We start from the raw sequence: 22,603 nt of genomic DNA on the forward strand, positions 1-22,603 counted from the left end.
GTCATTCCTATAGTTTGTTTTATTTTATGTCCCCATGAAACAATTTTACACAAAATGTTAATCAAGATTATTACCTAAATATTATTTGGATTTAAATAGTTTAAATTTAAAATGATTCAAATTAGATTTAAAAATTAGATATTTTTTTAAATGTGTTTGAAGGTAGGATAGCATTGTAAAATAGATGTTAACTGGAATTTAATGGTTTAATATTCAGTTACAGTACATACTCAGTAGCCCGATGTATCTGTTATCTCGTGAGGAAGTATATAGGATATATATATATATATACTTTTTGGACAAAATAAGCACTCTCAATTAGTAGAAGATTAATATTTAGGAAGAATTTTAATAGATTTTCAAAAATAAACAAAAATGTTCATGTCCAGTATAAATTGATACAAGGGTGGATATGTTATGTCTTACACTATTAGATTAGTCTTCTAAAAATGAGGATGTGAAAAAGAAATAAACAGATGAGTGATAGTTGCTTTGATGATACAAGTCATGTGGTTTAGGGCATATGCTTAAGATTTTAAAGGGCAAGTAGCACCAATGTAACAGGGTGGACTGGAGATTGAGAGACAAAATAATTTAATGGTTTTACACATTAAACATATATGAATATAAATATATAAATACTAATACTCAAAATTGCTGATTTAAAAATATATATGTATATTTATTCCAAAAGGAAGTTGAGAAAATATGATTGGGCACATGGGAATGTGTATATACTGACATTAACATATAATCAAATGGAAAATAATTTCTTGTCTTCATTTATAATTGTCAATCAGATGATTTTGACTGTTTCTATGACAGTACACTTACAGCAGCAACAGATATGTTAAAGATGTAATCATTAATTATTGTAATGTAAACAGTAATTGATGACATGTACAAAATAAACTATATTCTATATATATATTTATACAGTACAGTATATATATATATATATATATATATATATATATGCAGTATACAGTATACAGTATATATATTATATATAGCATGTTAATGATCTGTTGCATGTTTTGTGTAGTGGAAATTATTTGTATAATGATGTTATAATGCATTATTGTTTCAGTTTTAATCATACTACATAAAAACAATAAATAACCCATTTTGAACACTGAGAGTCTTAATAATCCTTCATTCTGATATGTGCATTGTGGTTTGCAATTTAACAAACTGGGTGTAAATATTTCAAACATACACCAGAGAACCATCAAATATAAACAATAAAAATAATAACAGTACTTGAATGGTCTGAAATCTATTAAAACATTTCTATCAAAACTGTTGAATTTGAATGAAGAAATTGTAAACATACTTTGCCAAAGTAGAAGTGTTTCTTTTTGCTTATTCTGTTCTTTGCATGTGGCATTTAATATGCAATCTTGACTCCATTCTGTGCAGGAATTACAGGGAGGCAGGAAAAGAAAGGCAGCCATCAAGGATGAAAGGAGGAGCGAGGAGTGCAGGACCACTGAAACAATAACACCATCACATAACAATCTATAATAACCTATAATCAGCTGAACCCGACACCTGACATCTCAAAATCACGTTCCATCCACCAGAAGATGAGAAAATTCAAATTCCTGGAGCAAAGCCAAGTCTCCTGTAGTCAATTGAAAACTCCTTCTGAACTTGACAACTGAGGCTGCAATAACTGGAGAACTTCCTCGCGGTCACTGACAGCTTTGATGTATGTCCATGGATGTCTGGCTACAGAAATAAAATAAAAAAATAAATAAAATAAAATAAAACAACAAAAGCATTCTAAGCACAATTTCTGCTCCCTTGTCTTGGAGGAACTTTCTCAGGATCTTGTGATAAACACTGGTCTTTTTTAATGACATTACGGCAAAGCTGATGAGCACTGATTTAACCTGCACATTATCGTGTGCTGCCAGCAGTAGGACCAATGATGATAACAATAACACCATCACATAACAATCTATAATAACCTATAATCAGCTGAACCCGACACCTGACATCTCAAAATCACGTTCCATCCACCAGAAGATGAGAAAATTCTAATTCCTGGAGCAAAGCCAAGTCTCCTGTAGTCAATTGAAAACTCCTTCTGAACTTGACAACTGAGGCTGCAATAACTGGAGAACTTCCTCGCGGTCACTGACAGCTTTGATGTATGTCCATGGATGTCTGGCTACAGAAATAAAAAAAATAAATAAAATAAAATAAAATAAAACAACAAAAGCATTCTAAGCACAATTTCTGCTCCCTTGTCTTGGAGGAACTTTCTCAGGATCTTGTGATAAACACTGGTCTTTTTTAATGCCATTACGGCAAAGCTGATGAGCACTGATTTAACGTGCACATTATCGTGTGCTGCCAGCAGTAGGACCAATGATGACGATGCAAGCAGATCCTCAACAGTTGCTGAGGAAGAATTGCCAAGTTAAATGAGTAATACGGTCAAACATTCAAACTTTCACCAAGGGGGTTAAGAATACTTATCAAACCATATTAGATGTGCAGTGCTTGAAGTGGGATGGTACTCATCACTATACTGGCAATTCTATGCTATGCTGTTTACAGTAACGGACATTTTTCTGTCATACTGGCATCTCGGTACTGTCTTCTGTTCTGCTTCAGAAATACCAACACTGAACCTGTAGGTTCACTCTCTGGCGCACGGACATGGACACTCTGAGTCTCTCTCGCGCGAGCACGGACACATTGGGTTTCTCTTTTCACTTCAAGCACTGGATAAATCAGTTTGAAAAGAGTGAACACTTTCTGGAGGTTCTCTGTTCAAGCTGCATACTTCTGTCTTTGTGGCCAATAATTCAAATGGAACCACCTTTTAAACTACAAATCAATAAAAAGCTACAACAAAATGGGCAGAGTACATTATTTAAAAAAAAAAAGAATAAATAAAATAAAACCATTCATTTTCACAATGTCTTTTCTCTGTGGACTTGAATTGGACTTCAGTGGACGCGGCGGTTACGCAGTGCGATAAAAACGAGCCAAAGATGTGTCTACACGCAGGAAAAATATTGTGACATAGTAAGTGTATCAACCTTTGGTACGGCCTTAAAAGGACAATACTCCTGTATGTTAATGTGTCAGTAGCCCATGCTGCAATGGATTTGTGCTGGATGAAGACAGACTCACCAGTCAAAGTTAGATCTTCAAAATAAGGCCATTATTTCATTTGGAGTGGGAACCTTTGCAGAAATCATGAATATTGGAGAATTTCTAGCAATTTGCCAGCTACATTGTGTCAGTGAATACCCTGAAGTATGCTTTATATTGAGACACATCTCTGCACTTATCTCTGCGGATTTAGGTGCAAACAGGAAAATTTTGATAGGCAGGATATCATCTTTTTAGTTGGGAGATTCTCAGTACGGTTGCAAGCAAGTAATTTATACTGTTGTACATACAGTACATCTTCACGACAAAAATCTTTCTTATGCAACACTGAAACTATCAACAAAAAAAAAATGCTAAAAAATTTTCTCAGACAATTTGGAACTACATGGTGGGGAACCATGACAATGTTGAATCTTATGTACTGACCCCTCAAGATGCCATTGCAGTATGTGCCGTTTTGTTCTCAGAAGTTATTAGGTATCCTAGCATGTTTTTCCACAACATTCTTTTGATGCTGTATTATAAATCATGGAGTGAGTTTTGTGACTATCATACCATGCTAACAGGAGGTTCATGGAAATATCAGAGCAATGAAGTTCCTGAAAAAGTTGTAAAGAAGAACAAGAAAATCTTGTATTTTGTGCTAAGAAAATAATGAGCAATGAGGGGAAAAAAGGCACTCTATTCCAAGTTACCTCGCCAGTTTGAAGAACCAGAACCTTGGAGGACACTCTCATGGACTCGTGCTGATGTGTGAATAACATATAAATATGAATAAATTGGGGGCTCTTTTTGAGAGAGGCTTTTGGGGTATGGGAGCTGAACACGCAGCAACCCTTGAAGTTTCACCCAAAGAGAAGCCTCCAAAAAAAAAAAAATTTTATATATAGTTTCTTAATTATTTTTATCATATCTATTTTATTTGATTTATCTAATTTATTATTTATGATTTTATATAATATTTATGTTTTTATAATATATAATTTTATATTAAATATGCTTATTGACTTTATTGTGTTTTTGTCTTTTTGTGAGTGGTCACTGAAATGCATTTCATGAGAGGGGTGATAACATAAAATAATAAAAACAAGCTGCAATAACAGTAACAAAATAAAATGAAACAGTATGTGTTATCAGTATTATTGATTAGACATTTGTTATCAGCAAATGGCCTCTACATACAAAATATTGTGTGATCATTAAAGAAGAGCCTAAAGGCTAAATACACTTTGTAAACTGTGGTTATCAGCTGTTCTTTTAATGTCAGATGTGCTGTGCTTACAGCTTTTACCATAGAGAAACTCACTTTATGAGGAATAATAACATAATGTGATAATAATTACTTTACATTTTACAGTATGTAGTTTTCTTTGTATATCTAGACAGTGTACACACTTCCAGGAAATCAACAGATGTAATTTATTCATTAATTATATATCGTTATTTCTCGTGAATAACTATTTGCAATTTCACATTTACATTTTTTGATTTTATTTGACCTCTCAGAAAGTAAACTCTACGGTACTTGCAAACAACACTTCTTTCTGTAGGCCTAAATGAACTAAAATAATCTGTAGCTCAATTCTCACCCCAAGTCAAGAGGTGGGTTTGTCTCTTTGTAGGCCTCAGTTTTGGAAGGGCCAGCAGAACAGCATCGTCTGCATTTTATGATGTGCATTTTCTCCTTTAAACCATTAACACATGCGTGTATGGCGCTGCGAACGGCAGCCGAAGAAAAGTAAAAGACGATTGGGTCCAAACAGGCGTTCAGAGTGCTGGAGATCAAAGCAAAGTGACGCCACCATTCGTTATCACCGTGGACGAAACCAACCACGTGCGAGACGTTATAGGGGCTGAAACAGATGGTGAAAACCAACAGAGTCCCCAACGCCAACCCAATGGCCCTGAGTCTACGGCGGCGTCCGAGATGAGGCAGATTGGAGAGGATTCGTATGAAGTTTATGTAGCAAAAGCAGCAGATGAGGAGGGGTATACAGAAAAGTACGAGAAAAAGCTCCAGACGAACAGGAAGTAGAATGCTCAGCTGCTCTTCAGTGAATAAATCGTAGCAAATTGTCACGTGAGGATTGGGTTGTAGCTTGCTGCTGCTTGAATTATCACTTGAGGGTATGTATGGCACAATGTACACGATGCTGAGGTTAAGAGATCCCAGAAGCCAGAGGAAGCAGCTTGCAATTACAGCGTTGCGTGGTCGGCGACCTAGAGCGTATCGAATCGGAAAAGCAACACCTAGATAGCGCTCTATGCTGATCGCAGTCAGAAATAACGTGCTGGTGTAGATGGTGGAGAAGAAAAGGAAACTGCTAATGGGGCACAGGTAATATGGCAGGCTCCAGTTCAAGTTGTCAGTGGCCTCCTTCATCTTGAATGGCAAGACTGCCAGGAAGATGAGGTCAGATATTGTCAGGTTTAGCAGGAGAATGTCAATGGGGGTGGGCTTGCGGTAAACCTTTAGACAGAAGGTAAAGAACGCTAGGATGTTGGCGGGAAGGCCGATCAGGAAGGTGAGGATGTAGACTGACAAGAGGAGCTGGTAGTTTAACTTGGCCATTAGTCTGTACCTCACAGATGGTCAACGGGTCATAGAAACACTGCGCAGAGAACAGAAACAGCAATAAGGTACAAAGTATAGGAATGGTGATAACTCTAATGGTAATGGTTTTAACCAATGTAAAGCAAATCCAAAGAGCAATTCATAATGCATGCTGTAATATACGAAAACAGTGATTTTATAACAGGATATTTCTTCAACTACAGACTTAGGAAATAAAAACAACTCTTACTAATTTAATTAGTTTGTAATTGTTTTTTATACCTTTTACGTTTTAACTTGCTTTTTTTCATTCAGCAAATGACAGTAAAAATTATTTTTGTCATAAAATGAATGAAAAAAGGGTTATTTCAAAGCTAGCATTTTATGTATCCTAATTAAATAACATTTTTTTAATAACTTTATTGTAAATGATGCAAAACAAAAGTACTTTACTAAAAGTCTACCAACTTTTTAAAAAAAAAACTGTGTTGTGCAAATGATGCTATCGACTGTGGGACAGTCATAATTTTTTTTCATGCAATAAATATTATAATTATTTTTATTTATTTCAGTCTTTAGATTATAATAGTTTTAGTCATGCATTTAATAATCGATTTTTATTATATTTTAAGATTGAACGTCTGGCTTTAGGACAAGTGTAAAACAATAAAATCAATACATAAAGGGCATTTGAAAAACAGCAAAATAAATGTTAGAAACACTGGAAAAGTTTCCAATATAGTTTTAATATGATCTTTATATAAAACGAAAAATTGTAAGTTTATTCATTTAAAAAAAAAATAATAATAAAAATAAAAGTCAAGCTTTTAAACACATGCCTGATGTTGAAGAAATATTCTGTTTAAAAACTGTAATAAATAAAAATACTGACCTTCGCAATGTAGGAAAATAAGGATCCACAGCATTTTGTGTCTCCCCAGTTTCACACAAAGTATCTGCGAGCTTCATTCACCTCTGTCCTAGACATTCTGAATGTGTGATCAGACTACGTGATGGGTGCAACGTCTCAAAACAGCGGAAATTTAATTAATTCAGAGCACAATCTGCAACACAGAGGCTCATTAAACAATGTCTCTTGGCAACCCTGGGAACAGTCAGTGAGAAGAACACAGGAAGTTGTCATAACTGCTGCATATGGGGTATATGAGGTCCCCCAAAAACACTATATTGTCCTCTGGAACATATTGGCAAGATAAGAAGCAAGTGTTTGTGTGTGTGTGTGTGTGTATACATGGAAATTAATTAAATAAAAAATTAATTAGAAAGGATTCAGCTACTAGGCCATAGTAAAGACTAAAGTATATCGAGTTGATCTACATCCTTTTGATAGTGTCTTTGTAACTGAAGTGAATATTGACTGAAACCCAGAATGAAAATTTGCTATATTTATGTTGGATCTTTTCATTTGTTAGTAATATGTGTTGTAGCAACATGTTAGTAATATAATCCATTTCAGCAAGAAAAATGGACTCTGGATAAAGAATATTTTTTTAATGAATACAATTTAATTTAATACAGTATATTGGCTCTAAAGTTAAAACATCTGCATGTGTTATTTATAAAAGGATTAGGTTTATTATGAGACTAATTAAAATTTCAGTGTTTCCTGTAGTTCACGGTTACTCATTCATAATCCTGAATAGTCGACTTCCTGCAGAGTTTAGTTCCACACCTGGCTGTAATTTTCAGGTAAACTTGTGACCATGCAAGTTGATTCAGTTGCATTTAATTACAGTCGGAACTAAACTCTGCAGGAAAGGGGCTCTATAGGAACAGGAAGGATTGCTTTATTGCTATAGCTTAAAGGGATAGTTCAACCCAAAATGAAAATTCTTTCATAATTTACTTAGGCTACCCTCATGGCGTTATAAACCTGTATAACTTCTTTCTTCTGCAGAACACAATATTGCAGAGCATAGATATTTTGAAGAATATTGGTAACCTAACCGTTTTTGTACAAACAAACAAATTAAACATTTAAACATTAAAAAATTTAATTTTAAACATAAAAAAAAAACACTACTGCGCCATCTCTCAAAATATGCTGTTTCACAGAAGAAATAAAGTCCTTTTGATTAAATTTACCATATTTTTCGGAAAGTTGCACCAGGTCAGGAAAAACAAACAAACAAACAAACAAACAAGTTTGAGTGTATAAGTCACATTTTACTAAATAAAAAAGATAAATAAAACGACCGTTAAGAAATCTAACAAACATTTATAAACACTATAAACATACTTCCCCTCACTCTAAATCATATACATTTAGTGCCATTTAAAGCAGAACAAAAATTAATACATATATATGTACTCTTGTGTCCGAATATCTACTTAAAACAACCTTCACAAAAAATGTGTTTGGAAAAACACCACAGCATGGCGATGCTCACGCTGACCGCCACAACCTAACCTCAGTGGCGGAGCTAGTTTTATACATGGGGTGGCCAAGGCTAATTCAGGGGTTCCATAGACCATGACAGAAAATCAGTGTATACTCCAACCTGGCATAAAAAAAAGCATGAATAAATCCTACAATTGCTGATTACTTAACATTACCCCACATTAGCTATTCATTCCTACTGTGACTTCAAATGTTAGTCTAATGAAACTTATTTCTCTTATTTCTATCATCCGATTAACCAGAGGTTAGAGCAAAAAAATCTAACATTAAATTATACAGTGAATTTTGTTGGCTAAATGTTGATCAGGAAACCTAAAACGTCAACTTACTTCAAACAAGGCTGCCAACTTTTGAGTTCAGCCTGGAGTGAGAATTATTCAGGAATAATTAACAAGCTTGCGATTAAGTAGGCCCTACATGTCATTTTTTTCTCAATTTTTCTAAACTAAACTATACAGGGAACCCTTGTTAAGGTTAAAAGTATAACAATTGATGTGTACACAAGTTCATATTATAATAAAAAAAAAAGAGTAATGTTTTCAAGCTGATGTCTTTCCACGGTTACATGAGACACATTCAGTAAGTTGTAGTGTATCTTTCAACATGCCATCGGATGTTCATTCATGTAGAAACCTTGAAGTGCCTGCTCTCAAAGTGGAATGTGATGATATATATGGCGAGAAACACTGTCGAATCTTCTGGCATTGTTATCGGCCTGTGGTAAAGTTCTTCTGTAGAAAACAACTCTGCAAGTTCTTAAAACAGCCCCTGTAATATAAACACACACACTTTTGAGATGTATTCTTAGATTTTTTAATATTATGGAAAAATTAGTAAAATAAAAAAGTTCTTAACAATACTAAAAACATAAGCGTTTTGGAACTTACCAAAAAGGTATTTCTCTCTATTATTAGTCTTGATAAAATCAATGGACTCTTTTGAAATGTGCTGGATGGTATAGATACAGTAAACAGTGCATGATTTGCATTCTGTTATATGTTATGAATGTTTAGAATTGAGCCACTGTTTTCCCCCCAGTTTCTTTGCATCAGTACCCTCAGGTCAATTTTTTCTTCCTTTTTTACAGGTGCACAGATGTAATCATTATGAACTGTTAGTATGGCAAGAGCAGCATTACAATTCTGTAGAATACTTTCTTTCTTTCTTGGCTGAACCTTAAATGGCTTTTGTATTAAATTACTTAATATTGATTCCATCATCTATGTGCCATGATCAAACTGCTGAGAGCAGAGAGCTTTTTGAAAAAACAAATTTGTTGTATTGGTAATACAAAACAATTGCCTGTGCCAATCAAAAACATAAATTAAATGAGGTAATTCAAAATGTTAATTTTGATCTTCATGCAACCAGATTTAGATATTTTTAATTAGTAATTAAATATAAAATACTGATGCATATAATAAATAACAATTAATGGAGAAAGTTAATGTGAACGCAAAATGTGAGAAAATCATGCAACTCCGCAGGGTAACATTGTTGCACTGCTATCATCTTGTTTTAAATAAAAATACATATATGTTACATCAGAACCTTGAAATAATGTTATTTCAAGAAAGCTTTTTTATTTTAGTACATACTTTGGAGATATTTTGTAAAAGTGACTGTTACCACTTTTGTGTTTTATAGTTTTTCACTACAATAAATAAGTAAAATAGGTGTATTCCAGTCCAACATATTGTCAAAACCATCTAAAAAGATTTTAAGACTTTTAAATACTCACCAAAACTCTTCAGGTTATGGCATAGGCTTCCCTTTCACTTTTAACATGCATGTTTATCAGTTCTCTGATCTTTCCTGGGTAGTGCCTTATTGCAAACTATCACATGGGCATTTGTCCACACTTACTCAATGTGAAAACAAAGGACTATCTGTCACAGTTTGGTTGTCACAAAAAGTGCACGATGAAGGAAAATGTTCAGAATCAGGTTTTTAAATGTAGAATACACAGGAGAACTAACACAACCAAACATAAATGCAAACCAAGATGGACAGAGACTAGAATATAAACACTGGAACTAACAAGATAATTAATGAACACAGGTGGAAACAAATGAACTAATCAACACAAAACCAATGAAAACAGAACAGACAAGACATGTTACAGTTTGCCTCCTCCCAGAAGGCGCGACCTCGCATCGCAAAAAGAAAGACTAAATGAGGAAGGCGGGGGCTCTGGAAGAGGGTGTGGAGCAAGGAAAAAACAAACACAGTTCATAACAAATAATAGCCCATGGTGGAGTGGAAGGAGCCAAGGGGAAGCCAGGAACAGGAGGAGCCAGATGGAAATCTGCCAGGAGTCAAGGAGTCAAGGGTGGGAGGAGCCATGGTGGAGACAACTGAATGGTAGAAGACACCCTGGAGATGACTGACAGAAATGCAGCCATAGATGGAGACCCAGGTGGAGGCGATGAGCCGAAGAGCTCACGTGACACTGATGGTACTGGAGACTGAGGTGGAGCCGCGGCAATGAGAGTCCGAGGGGGAGTCGGAATATCAGAGAACAGAGGTGAAGCCGGTGGGATCAGGGATGAAGGTGGAGCTGGGGGGAAGGCGAAGGTGGAGCCAGATGTAGCCAAAGGTGCAGGCAAGTTGATGGCTGACCAAGGCGGAGCTGGAGAGACGAGGGAGCCCGGAGAAGCCATATGGCCGATGTTTCCCAGTGGAGCCGAGGGAGGGAGGAGCCAAGGCAGATCCGAAGTGTCGACAGGCCGAGGAGGAGCGATGGGCACAGAGGCAAGAGGTGGAACCAGGGGATCCTCTGTGCTGGGTGGAGCTGATGGCCTGAAGACACTGGGCAGGTCCTCAATGTCAATGGGAGCTGCAGAGTAGCTGAAACAGGGGGTGCTGGAGATACAGAAGATGCTAGAAAAACAGGAGGCGCTAGAGATACAAAAAACTCTAGAGAAACAGGGGGTGCTGGAGATTCAGAAAAACTGGGGATAACCTCACCAAACCAGTCTATAAGATCCTCCTCAAAAATGTCCTTAAGTTCCTCAAAATATCCACCAGAAGCCATATCAAACTCACACACAGTGACGGGAGTGTGGGCGGAGTTTTCCTCCCAGCCCTCGAGCTCCACAAGCAGTCACTCTGCGATCTGCGGTGTTGCCGGCTCACACACCTGGACATACTCTCGTTGTGGAATGGGCTCTGGGGTGATGACTCCTTCCAACCTTTTCTTTGGTTTAGGCTTGTCCATCGTGGCAGGCCAGTCTCCATGGTCTGTGGTGGGCTCTAGCAGAAGCCCCGTCGGTTCACTCGCTGGTGAATGGCTGGTCTTTGGTGGCGCAGGAGTCGGAGCGTGGCTTGTGAGTTCTTCATCAAGGGGCAGATGGTGTACGGGGATCCACTGCACACCAGCACCCACTCGACGAACTTGGCGAAAGATTCCCGAGGACCCACACCGGGCAGTTGAGCCATTGGGTGTAGGCCTCGAGGCTTTTCGAGTTGCAGGCAAGTCCATCTTACTGGTACTCACTTTGGAGGGTCCGTCTTTTTGTCACGGTTTGGTTGTCACAAAAAGCACACGACGAAGGAAAATGTTCAGAATCAGGGTTTTAAAGTGAAAGTGAAGTGACGAGGGTGGAAGAGAGCGCTGGTTATTCACACGCAACTTTTAGGTTGCAAGTCCGACTCTCTAACCTTTAGGCCATGACTGTGTAGAATACACAGGAGAACTAGTAAAACACAACCAAACATAAATGCAAACCAAGACGGACAGAGACTGGAAGGAACTAAGGGTATATAAACACTGGGACTAACAAGATAATTAATGAACACAGGTGGAAACAAATGAACTAATCAATACAGTGAAACAGAACTAAAGCAGAACTAAAACCAATGAAAACACAGAACAGATTAGACATGTTATGGTGTGTTCACGCCATGCCGTAATTTTTGTACGAAAAATAACCATATTTAAATCCTAATAATCAATTTAATCTAGCTTGCGCTCACTGTTGTACACGGAAGCAGCTCCGGGCGGATGACGTAGGACGTCGGTGTTGCGCATGCACCGCTCAGAAGTGACGAACAGGGGAGAGATCAAAACAAAACAACTGTTACGAATTAGAAGTACGAAACGAGGATTTGTAAAGAAGAATGCCAGAGGATTTTGACATAAGCCAAGAGGAGACTGGTTTTCCTTTGCTAAAGTAAGGAAACTTTGCTTCCTTTGCTCCTGTTAACAAACGTTGGTTTTCACGAGACTCACTGGCGCATGTGCAACGTTGACATCTTACGTCATCCTCCTTTGCTCCTGTTAACAAACGTTGGTTTTCACGAGACTCACTGGCGCATGTGCAACGCTGACATCTTACGTCATCCTCCCGGAGCTGCTTCCGTGTACAACTGGTGGGCAAGCTAGATTAAAGTGATAATTACGTTTTGAATATGGATATTTTTCTTACAAAAATGCATCAATTCACTACAGGAGGCCTTTGTTCACCCCCCCGGAGCCGTGTGAGGAACTTTTTATTATGGATTGATGTGCTTTATTTAACTTCTTTTGGACTGATGAACTGCAACACCCGCTGACTGCCATTAAACAGCTTGAAAGATCAAAGTCAATTTTTAATATAACTCCGATTGGATTCATCTGAAAGAAGAAAGTCATATACACCTAGGATGGCTTGAGGGTGAGTAAATAATGGGTTAATTTAAATTTTTGGGTGAACTATCCCTTTAAGGATATCAACAATTTCTGGACATCATTGTGGTCCTGCAATGACTTTTGTGTGAACATGAAGTATTTAACGGTGTACACATAAAAAAAAAAAGAATATTTATAATATTACATGCGGCATCAATTCATTATTTTCATACACAAAAACTGCACCAGGAAAATGAAATAGTCCAAGAGAATGTAAGAGCAATTAAAATTATATTTACAATACAGCACCCATATTAAACATTTTACACATTTCACATTATACATTTTATAGTACAAATAACAATAATTACAGAATAACTGTTTCACAGAATAGATACAAATTAAGCACATGGGTCAACAATACTACACTGTTGTCCAGATTTGGATGAAATAAAAGAATATACATGGAGTCTCCATAGAACCGCTTCAAATTTACTATAGATCTTCCCTCATGTTCAAAAGATCCACTAGATGCTGCTAGTTTACAATTTTTAGTCATTATAATAACTTAATATTGTTAATATTTTTAGTTAAAACCATTAAAAATGTAATCATATAATACAGAGGCAAACATAAGTGGTTGCCACGCACAGGTTAAGAGCATAGACTACGTTGGGGGTTGCACCATGTTTTCGAGCCTTACGGATGTACACGAAAAGAACGAGGAGGTTGCCGGGAAGTCCAAGCAAGAAGGTCAAGATGTAGACCAACAATGAGACGAAGCTGGACGCAGTCAACTCCATGTCAGATCAGTTTGTCGATTCGTAGCTCACCTAGATCAGTTAACTAATGCCTCCTTTTTATAGGCTCTCCATTGGCTGCCAGTATTCTCTCTTTATTCCATTTGGGAGAAGTAAAGTGTGGAGCACTCTTCAATCTGCATGAGGAAAAAACAAGAAGACAATAAGGAAGTTCATATTTGCACAAAAGTTTGTATTTATTTGGAAGGCAAAAATTAGGGAGGGGGACAAAAGGGGTTCGTGAGAGGAGCGTTAGATGGGCGGTTAGTGCATCTAAGAGCTTGAATTGGTCTGATATGAGGCAAGGGGATGGGTACTTAATGCAGCAAGATGGCATTTATGTGGTCTCACATTGCCTTATTTGCCTTTGGTGCACACACTAGATCAGGCCCCTTTAGTGAAATGATTCAGAATAATTGGGCTTTGCAGGAAGCTGAGCCCATCCAGCCATGACTCTGTCACTTGAAATAAACTGGACTGTTAAACCACTAAAGCTGTAAACTCACTAGGAGTCTGTTTGGGGATGTCATTCAGGAATGGCTATCGCATACAATGAATTAACTTGACACTTTTATAGCAGCTTGCAAAAAGCCTTTGGATCATTTTATTAAGCATGATAATACTGGCTATATATATATTCTTTTATCATGTTCATCACTGAGAGTCAAAGTCCAATCTAAACAGAGGTTTTCATATGACATTAGCTTCCCTTCCCACACATGAAATAGAAATCTGTTGACAGCTGGATTAACATTGTTGTTGTAAAGGTCTGTGAATACAAAAAGGCCATTTAACAATATGGCACAATGATCCACATGCAGATTACCACGAGTCAAGAAAATAATCATTATACAACTATCTATTAAAACCTGTTAGTATGTTTTCATATTTAAGATGTTTGCTCCTCTCTAGCTCATAAACTCAAATAAAGGTTTGAAATGCAATAATTAAAAAACGATTACCACATCGAAAACTTTTTTTCTATCTTGAGGCTGGTAAACAAATTGGTAAAATACTGGAATCAAGAAAATACAGCTTATTATGCAATTAATAAATCAGTGTATTTATTTAATTTATTTAGTTCTCTCTGACTAGTTTCCACCCTCTCTCTTACCAATTATTTGCCCATTTTTGCAGATCAACTGGTAGATCGTAGTGCTGGCAACTCCAATGCTGGTTCTGATCAAATGTATCCCTTAAACACTGTAAGGCGTATTGGATAAAACTGTCTGCAAAACATGTCTATCTACTGTACTTCCTCTTTATTACCTCACCATGACTGGCCAGACCAAGTAGCTAAATGTCACACTTACGTCATTGACTTATAAATGAGTACAGTCCTGTGTCAATATGTTCATTTGTCTGATGTCAAAAACTTGTGGAAGTTCGGAACAAGCCATTGGACCAGGGTTGCCAAGTCTACAGTTTTCCTGTGGGATTGGGCTACTTTTAAAATGTTGCCACGGGTTGACTTTTTTCCCCCATGGGTTAAAAGTTTGACATATTGCATAAATTGAATTTGACTGAAGTGCTTGTATTGATAATGAAAACCCTCCAATGTGGCTGAATTACAACAATTCTGCATAGATGAGTGGACCAAAATTCCTCCACAGCGCTGTAACAGACTCATTGCATGTTATCGCAAACGCTTGATTGCAGTTGTTGCTGCTAAGGGTGGCCCAACCAGTTATTAGGTTTAGGGGGCAAACACTTTTTCACATAAGGCCATGTAGTTTTGGATTTTGTTTTCCCTTAATAATAAAAACCTTCATTTAAAAACTGCATGTTGTGTTCACTTGTGTTATCTTTTACTAATATTTAAGTTTGATGATCTGAAACATTAAAGTGTGACAAACATGCAAAAAAATAAGAAATCAGGAAGGGGGCCAACACTTTTTCACACCACTGTATGAAGTTTGCAGCAGTGACAACAGCATTCTGTAAACAAACTCACACACTCATTTTTAGCGATGCCCTGGTTGTAGTAGCCTATATAGTGAACGGCTCAGTTTAGGCCCTGTTTAGTTGGTATGTTCCACGTGTTCAATCGATATACTGTAAGTGGAATGTACAATGCATTCGCTAGTAAATAATCGCAGCACGAGAGTATCTATATGTCAACACGCAGATTAACAGAAACACAACACTGCTGTGTGAAAGGAACTGGACCGGACAACGTTCTGTGGCGTCATACAGTGAGAGTTCAGTAACTTGCTTGGATGTAATCTGTGTGTCATCTGCATTCCATAAATAGTGTCAATTTTAAATCCGGGTCTCAAAGTCTCTATTTTAAATCCGGGGATGGAAAAATATTAATTGTCCTATTGCTTAAATGTGCTCATTAAACTTTATACGGCTGTGATTTAATTAATTAAACGTGAGCACGTCATGTTTCAAAATAAAAACGCAGTTAGCAATCACCAAATAACCCACATATATGTCAACATGCAGTGTGTTTTGCTCTACTGATGATGAATAATTAATATTTTGTGCGATTTATGGTGTTTAAATCATACCTGTAAACTCACATTTCAGCCAGGAAAGTTTTGATGGCATTTTCCTTTCCTATTACCTCTGTATAATGCCCGTAATAACATAGCGTTTTTTGTAATATTTATTATTTTATAATATATTATTTAAATTAATGTTTTAAATAGTTTTGTTTGCGTCAAAAACTACAAAATAAATAAAATCAGAAAATTAAAAGATATTTATAAAAAATGTCTTGATCTTGTAACGCTACAGACATTTAAAAAAATTAATAAATAGAGGTTTAAAATAAAAATAAATACCTATTTGGGGTCCCTTCACAGAACTTGGTCTATAATATAGTCTGGGATGTTAAATTAACATTATATTAAGGATAGCACATTTACTCATTTACTCACCCGGGGGGCACTCTCGTGGGGCTGGGCTTCAGGGAGATCTCAGGTGACTGTATAGGTGACATGTCCACATCACGGGCCTCTATTTTATCCTGAAGGTCAATGGTCAGCTGTTGCCATGCTTCCTGTAAGCGACTAAGAAGATATGCTGAGATTAGCAACCACCTAATCTTCATCATATAAACGGACAAAAGTCAAGTGAGATATGATGTAGAATGTATCTAAGCGTTATTGTCATCCAAAATAAACAAAGTATCTCAATGTACTTACCACAGCTGTTCAAAGGCCTGATCGATGCACTGCTGAAGGACACGTTGTGCTCCATCAATCACCTCTTCCTTCTTCAGTTCAGCTTCTACAGGGTCACTGACTAGCTCCTAGCCACGACGACCTTCCCTGAGGTTCAAGCACTCCGCAGTAACTTCAAGAAGCAGAACAGTGGCAGCAAGGGCTCGTTCTGTCTCTTCCTTGGACTGATCAATGTTTTATGGGTTCATGAATACACTTTTTAATTTAATTTTAAGTCTTTCTAATTTTTTTTTTACAATAAATTTTTTCACTGTAAAAATAGTTTTTTTAGAGTTGTAATTAAAACAAAGATTATTTGGAAGCTTGTTTCCACCACGGAAGAAAAAAGTTAATTGTGACTTTATATCTCACATTTCTGACTTTTTTCCTCACAATTCTCAGAATCCTGAGAAGAAAATTCTGAATTGCGAGGGAAAAATTCCAAGAATTTATATCTCGCAATATTGACATTTTTCTCAGAATTGTGTGACACACTCAAGAGTTGTGAGAAAAAAAGTTAAAATTGCAAGATATAAACTCAGAATTGCAAGTAAAGTAAGGATTGAGTTTAAATATCCTTTTTATTTCATTTTACTTTTATTCTGTGGCAGAAACAGGCTTCCATAATTATCGGAGTATGTTTTACAAAATAAGTACTATTTCATTCTTTCTACTTCAAAATGTCATGTTTAACTCAGTGTGTTACTTGATGTTTCCTTGTAATTAATTGTGAAATGTACGAACAATTTCTGAGTGAAAACAGTTTATTCACCAGTTTTTTTTATTTTTATTTTGCCAGTGTTTTTATAAATAAATTTAGGAATGTCAGATACTTAAAGTGCCCCTATTATGCAATTTTTAAGGTTGCTAATATTGTTTTATGAGTCTCCTAAAACAGGTTTACATGCATGCAAGGTCAAAAAACACTTTAGTTTTCTCAAAAAATATATTTAATTTTACCGTTTTTAAATTATTCGTAAACGACTCGTGCAAAGCAGTTCAAAGAATCAGTCTCTCTAAACCCCTCCTTTCCGTGAGCCCTCACTGCTGTGATTGGTCAGATGGCGCAGTCATTTGTGATTGGTCCAGAGCCATAGAGAGATTGGCTCTGGATTGGTCTACCGCGTACAGCGCGTGTCGGAAACGAAACGCCCATTGCCATGACGGAATGACAGCCCTAGAGATTTGTCAATACATAGAAAAGATGGTATCGATTGTACCTTACCAATTCGAGCCGAAGTCTGATGATGAAACAGTTGAACTGGCTGATCGACAAGAGACTGATTCGTAAACAGACTGTAGCAGGACGTTTCTCAGTGGTAAGTGTCAAGTGTTAACAAGTTTGTGGTAATTATAAGATGTGATCAAACAAATTTACTCTCACAGCGTAGGATACAGCGTCTTCTCGACTTGATGTTAACCACATGGAAATTTTACCATTTGTGGGCGGGCAAGTTGGCGATGTATCTTAGAACGTGGGCAGACATTATGCAAATGTGTTACTTCGTGACGTAGAGCCGTAACAGAATAAGATTCGAATTCCTGATGACTCGTTTAGGCGACTGTGAGCCGACTCTTTTTTTTGATAGACAATAACTTTATTTCAATCATGACAACTCTCTGAACATTTTAGCATGGTGATGGATATGACAATGTTAATATATTTGGTCTTGGTGGAACAGATCTGCTACGCTGCTGTTGGTTATTGCGGTAGTTGTAGATTATTGCTGCTGCTGCAAGTAAGTACAGATACTTGCTACTGCCAATGCATAAGGCGATACGGTGCCATGAGTATTTAAGACATACTGCTGCTGCACAAATAGCATACAAAATAACCCCGTAGCAGATCTATACAGGTGGAGCTGGGGAAGGTGGAGGGTTTCAGAGAACTCTGAAAGCGCGCTGCAGGAATCCAAGTGAATCCTAGCCAGCCATATAAATGCAAGGCAGTAAGCTCATTGGCTGCATATGCAGCATGAACCAATCAGCTTGTGCCAAGTCGTTTAAATCTCTGAATATCATTATTATGTTAACACCCCGTCAGAAAGCGCCATCTAGAGTTTCATGACTGAACTATATATTTATTGTTCACTGTCGGCTTCACAACTTTGCAGATAGTTTATTTTCACATACAGCTACATGACACACTGCATGAAAGGTAATATTCGAAAAGTCATAAAAGGGGCACTTTAAATCCACTGTATTGTAGTTTTGTGTAGTTTTGCGTCTTTGGTGCCTCCTACAGTTAAATGCATGGAATTCAATGTCCTAAATATATTACTGTCCTAAATAAAGTGGACAGCTGTACACGTGCATTTGTTCCTGCCGTAAAACTATCTGCCCTGTTAGCGGAATTTTGTACCTGCTCACTGAACTTTCATACAACCAGAACAGACATCCATTCGCCTTATTAGAAGTGTACCGGTTATTAGAAGTAAACTGGTAATTCAAGGTAAAAAAAAAAAACATACATGCAGTTGCTTTAAGTTAACTTAAAGAAATGGAAAAATTAAGTGTGAATATGGTTTTTATAGACTCATTAATCACCAGAGTGAGCGTGTCCATTTCTGCATCCACTTGCTGTGTACAAGCTTTCAGATTCTCCTTCCAGCGTGTGACGTCATTGATTCTGTCAGTCAGTCGCCAGCTGCTGTCATACTCATCCCAGTTTGTCTGATGACAATAACAGCAACATATTTGATAATTAGTGGTACAGTCTTTTTATCCTGTCAAACAGCTATCAAACCACCCTGATCATTACCTTACTGGTTGTCTCATTACACAGAGCTCTTCCTTCCTGGTGGATCTCGTGTGAAATATTGCGTTTGTACTCAGCAGTCTGATATCTGTTCATTATTGGCTGCCCAGTCAGACACACTTTAACGCAAGCCTGGCTTCGAACTCAGGGTGGCCATGTTTGCTGGTATCATAGAAACAAAGTCAAGTCAAAGTCAAAGTCTGCTTTATTGTCAATTCTGCCACATGTACAGCACATACATACAGAGAATTTAAATTGCGTTACTCTCAGACCCTTGGTGCATACAGTTAACACTTAACACTAACAGTAGACATAATACAGATAAATACAGTTTAAATATATATAAAATACAACCTATACAATATACAAATAAGGACATTGTGTAAAAAAGAGAGAGATAGAAAAAGTGGCATAAGGCACACACCAACTATCTTCTCAGCTGCTCTCACTATGCATTGAAGTGTCTTGCGGCAGGACGCGTTGCAGGCTCCATACCACACTGTGATGCAGCTAGTCAGAATGCTTTCGATGGTGCCTTTGTAGAAGGTGCACATGATGGGGGCCGGGGCTCTGGCTCTTCTTAGTTTGCAGAGGAAGTAGAGACGCTGCTGTGCTTTCCTGGCCAGTGCTGCGGTGTTGTCAGTCCAGGATAGGTCCTCTGTGATGTGCACACCCAGGAACTTGGTGCTGCTCACTCTCTCCACAGTCGCACCGTTGATGGTCAGAGGAACATGTTGAGTATGCACTCTCCTAAAGTCAACAACAATCTCCTTCGTCTTCTCCACATTCAGAGAGAGATTGTTTTCACTGCACCACCCGGCCAGGCGGCTCACCTCACTCCTGTAGTTTGTCTCATCTCTGTTGCTAATGAGACCCACTACAGTCGTGTCATCTGCAAACTTAATAAAGAGGTTGGAGTTGTGTGACGGTGTGCAGTCGTGTGTCAGCAGAGTGAAGAGGAGGGGGCTCAGCACACATCCTTGGGGGGCCCCAGTGTTCAGTGTGATGGTGCTGGATGTGTTACTGCCGACCCGTACTGCCTGAGGTCTCCCAGTCCAATAGCCAGTTGCACAGCGACGTGTTGAGCCCCAGCTGGACCAGTTTGTGAATGAGCTGTTGAGGGATGATTGTGTTGAATGCTGAACTGAAGTCTATGAACAGCATTCTGACATATGAGTCTTTTTTGTCCAGATGTGTGAGTGCTGAGTGGAGGGTAGTGGCGATGGCATCATCGGTCGAGCAGTTGGACCGATATGCAAACTGGAAGGAGTCCGGGCGGGGGGGGCAGACTTAATGTGGTGCATGACTAGCCCTTCTAAGCACTTCATGAGGATAGGGCAAAGTACAACTGAACGGTAGTCATTGAAGCAGGATGGAGACGACTTCTTCGGTACTGGAATGATGGTGGTAGCTTTGAAGCATGTGCGGACAACAGCCTGACTTAGCGAGATGTTGAAAATGTCTGTGAAGACATCAGTGAGTTGACAAACAAGATGACAATTAAAGACAAAAGTAGTAGTTCTGGTAAACACGCCGGTTAACCACCTGATTCTGAAAAGTTATGTTTGTACTTTACCATTCTGATTGATATTCATGCGTCAAATACATTAATAAAACGATGTTTTTCCACATTGGTTAGGCCTAATTTATGTAATTATTATTAGTAGTAGTAGTACTATTATTATTGGGATTAGTAATGCGCCTTAAATTCACTCTCTAAGCTTTTTAAATAAAGATAGCCTACTACTAATAGGCTAATAATGTGAATTAACAATGAATGCATCGTTTAGTAAATGATCTACTTTTACTTATTCCTGTATATTTATCATACATGCTCATTTCATGACCTCGTAGCCTAATTGAGAGACTATATTAAGTATTTGTACTTTTAGGTTATAAATCGATTGGCCACAGAGCAGGGTGCATTTAAGTCTAAAGTTAAACTTAGCTGTAAAACTTAGATGGTGGAACAATGAAAGAAAAAGTCGTTTCTGCACCTGAAATATTTTGATTTATATATTCATACATTTAAGAATACTACCTTTATGTTAAATAAAGTTCATATACATGTCATTTGTAAATCACCGAAAACATTAATTTTACTTACCGAGACTGATGAAACTTTCAGATGTGTTGTCAGTCGGCTGTTGTGAGTCCAGCAGTAAACACAGTAATTAAGCGGGTCTCTTAGTAACGGGGCGACGCAACTGCAGCTTATTCAATAATTTATACAGCATAGCAACACTCAACAATTACTCACTCTCTGAGACATTTCATCATCTCACCGTGACGTGTGAGACCACTCTTCTCAGGTATTTCACGTGCCTGGTTCTTTGCTGAATATAAAACCTAGAACACCCTAGAAACCTCAGAGTAACCCTTAAAACCCCTTAACTGTCACCGTCCCACCTGTGGGACATTTGACGCTCTTTTTTTGTTGTCCTTTTTCTCTATCAAATCTCTTAGTAATCATCATAAATTATATATAATTTAAAAGCTTAGAAGCCCAAAATTCATCCTGTGAAAACCATTTTGAAATCGGACATTGCGTTGCCATGGAAATTGTACTTTTAAAAATCAAACCTTTTTATAATCTTGACAAAAAACATATCATTGGAAAGGTCTGGGTCTCAGGATTCCATATTTGGTAATATTTGGTTTGTCAAAGTAATATTGACAGAGAAATCTAAACATTTGTGACAGAAAAATGCATTTTAATAAATCAATGGAGTTTGAATGGCACCCGGTGGCTGTTTGTGGTATAACGCCCTAAATAAAATCTCACAGGAACCTCAATTTTTTTTATATCAACTTCAAATTTGGAACATAACTTATTTAGACATATGGCTTTAATTTTATACAATTTTTAGAGTAAAACCTGTTATGTAAAATATTTATTATATATAAAATAAAATTAGTATAGTGCATTTTCTTTACAGTAAATTTAAACTTCTATAACTTTTTGATACTTTAATTTTTTTTTTTTGTACATTTTTAAAAAATTCCACTTTTGCAATAATCTGCTGATTTTCTTCTTTAAAAAGAGACCAACCTTAGGTCTGTATTCCAAAGTGTTCATAAATTACAACAATTTAAGTTTGGATAGTGCACTTTCATGCCTATTTAAAAAAATGGGGGGTGACAGTTAA

The 22,603-nt window shown here is 37.2% G+C and overlaps 1 protein-coding gene across 2 annotated transcripts; it reads right to left on the reverse strand.

Moving 5' to 3' along the window:
* Nucleotides 1-4,643: 4,643 nt before the first annotated feature.
* On the reverse strand, nucleotides 4,644-10,084 carry LOC107599593 (free fatty acid receptor 3-like). 2 transcript variants are annotated; one of them, XM_016291234.1, is made up of 3 exons: nucleotides 9,853-10,084; nucleotides 6,582-6,753; nucleotides 4,644-5,747 (listed from the first exon to the last, which is right to left on the reverse strand). In XM_016291234.1, exon 3 carries the CDS (start codon nucleotides 5,705-5,707, stop codon nucleotides 4,721-4,723), a length of 987 nt encoding a protein of 328 aa, XP_016146720.1. In that variant the 5' UTR covers nucleotides 5,708-5,747; nucleotides 6,582-6,753; nucleotides 9,853-10,084; the 3' UTR covers nucleotides 4,644-4,720. The 2 variants fall into 2 exon arrangements, with proteins under 2 accessions (XP_016146720.1, XP_016146721.1); XM_016291235.1 differs by lacking the exon at nucleotides 9,853-10,084 and adding an exon at nucleotides 8,999-9,050.
* Nucleotides 10,085-22,603: the final 12,519 nt, after the last annotated feature.

This window comes from Sinocyclocheilus grahami, unplaced genomic scaffold (genome assembly GCF_001515645.1).
Source record: "Sinocyclocheilus grahami isolate Dianchi unplaced genomic scaffold, SAMN03320097.WGS_v1.1 scaffold268.1, whole genome shotgun sequence".
NCBI classification, from domain to species: Eukaryota; Metazoa; Chordata; class Actinopteri; order Cypriniformes; family Cyprinidae; genus Sinocyclocheilus; species Sinocyclocheilus grahami.

Excerpts from the sequence above, each read along its gene's own strand:
- LOC107599593 (XM_016291234.1), bottom strand. The coding sequence starts at position 5,707 with ATGGCCAAGTTAAACTACCAGCTCCTCTTGTCAGTCTACATCCTCACC.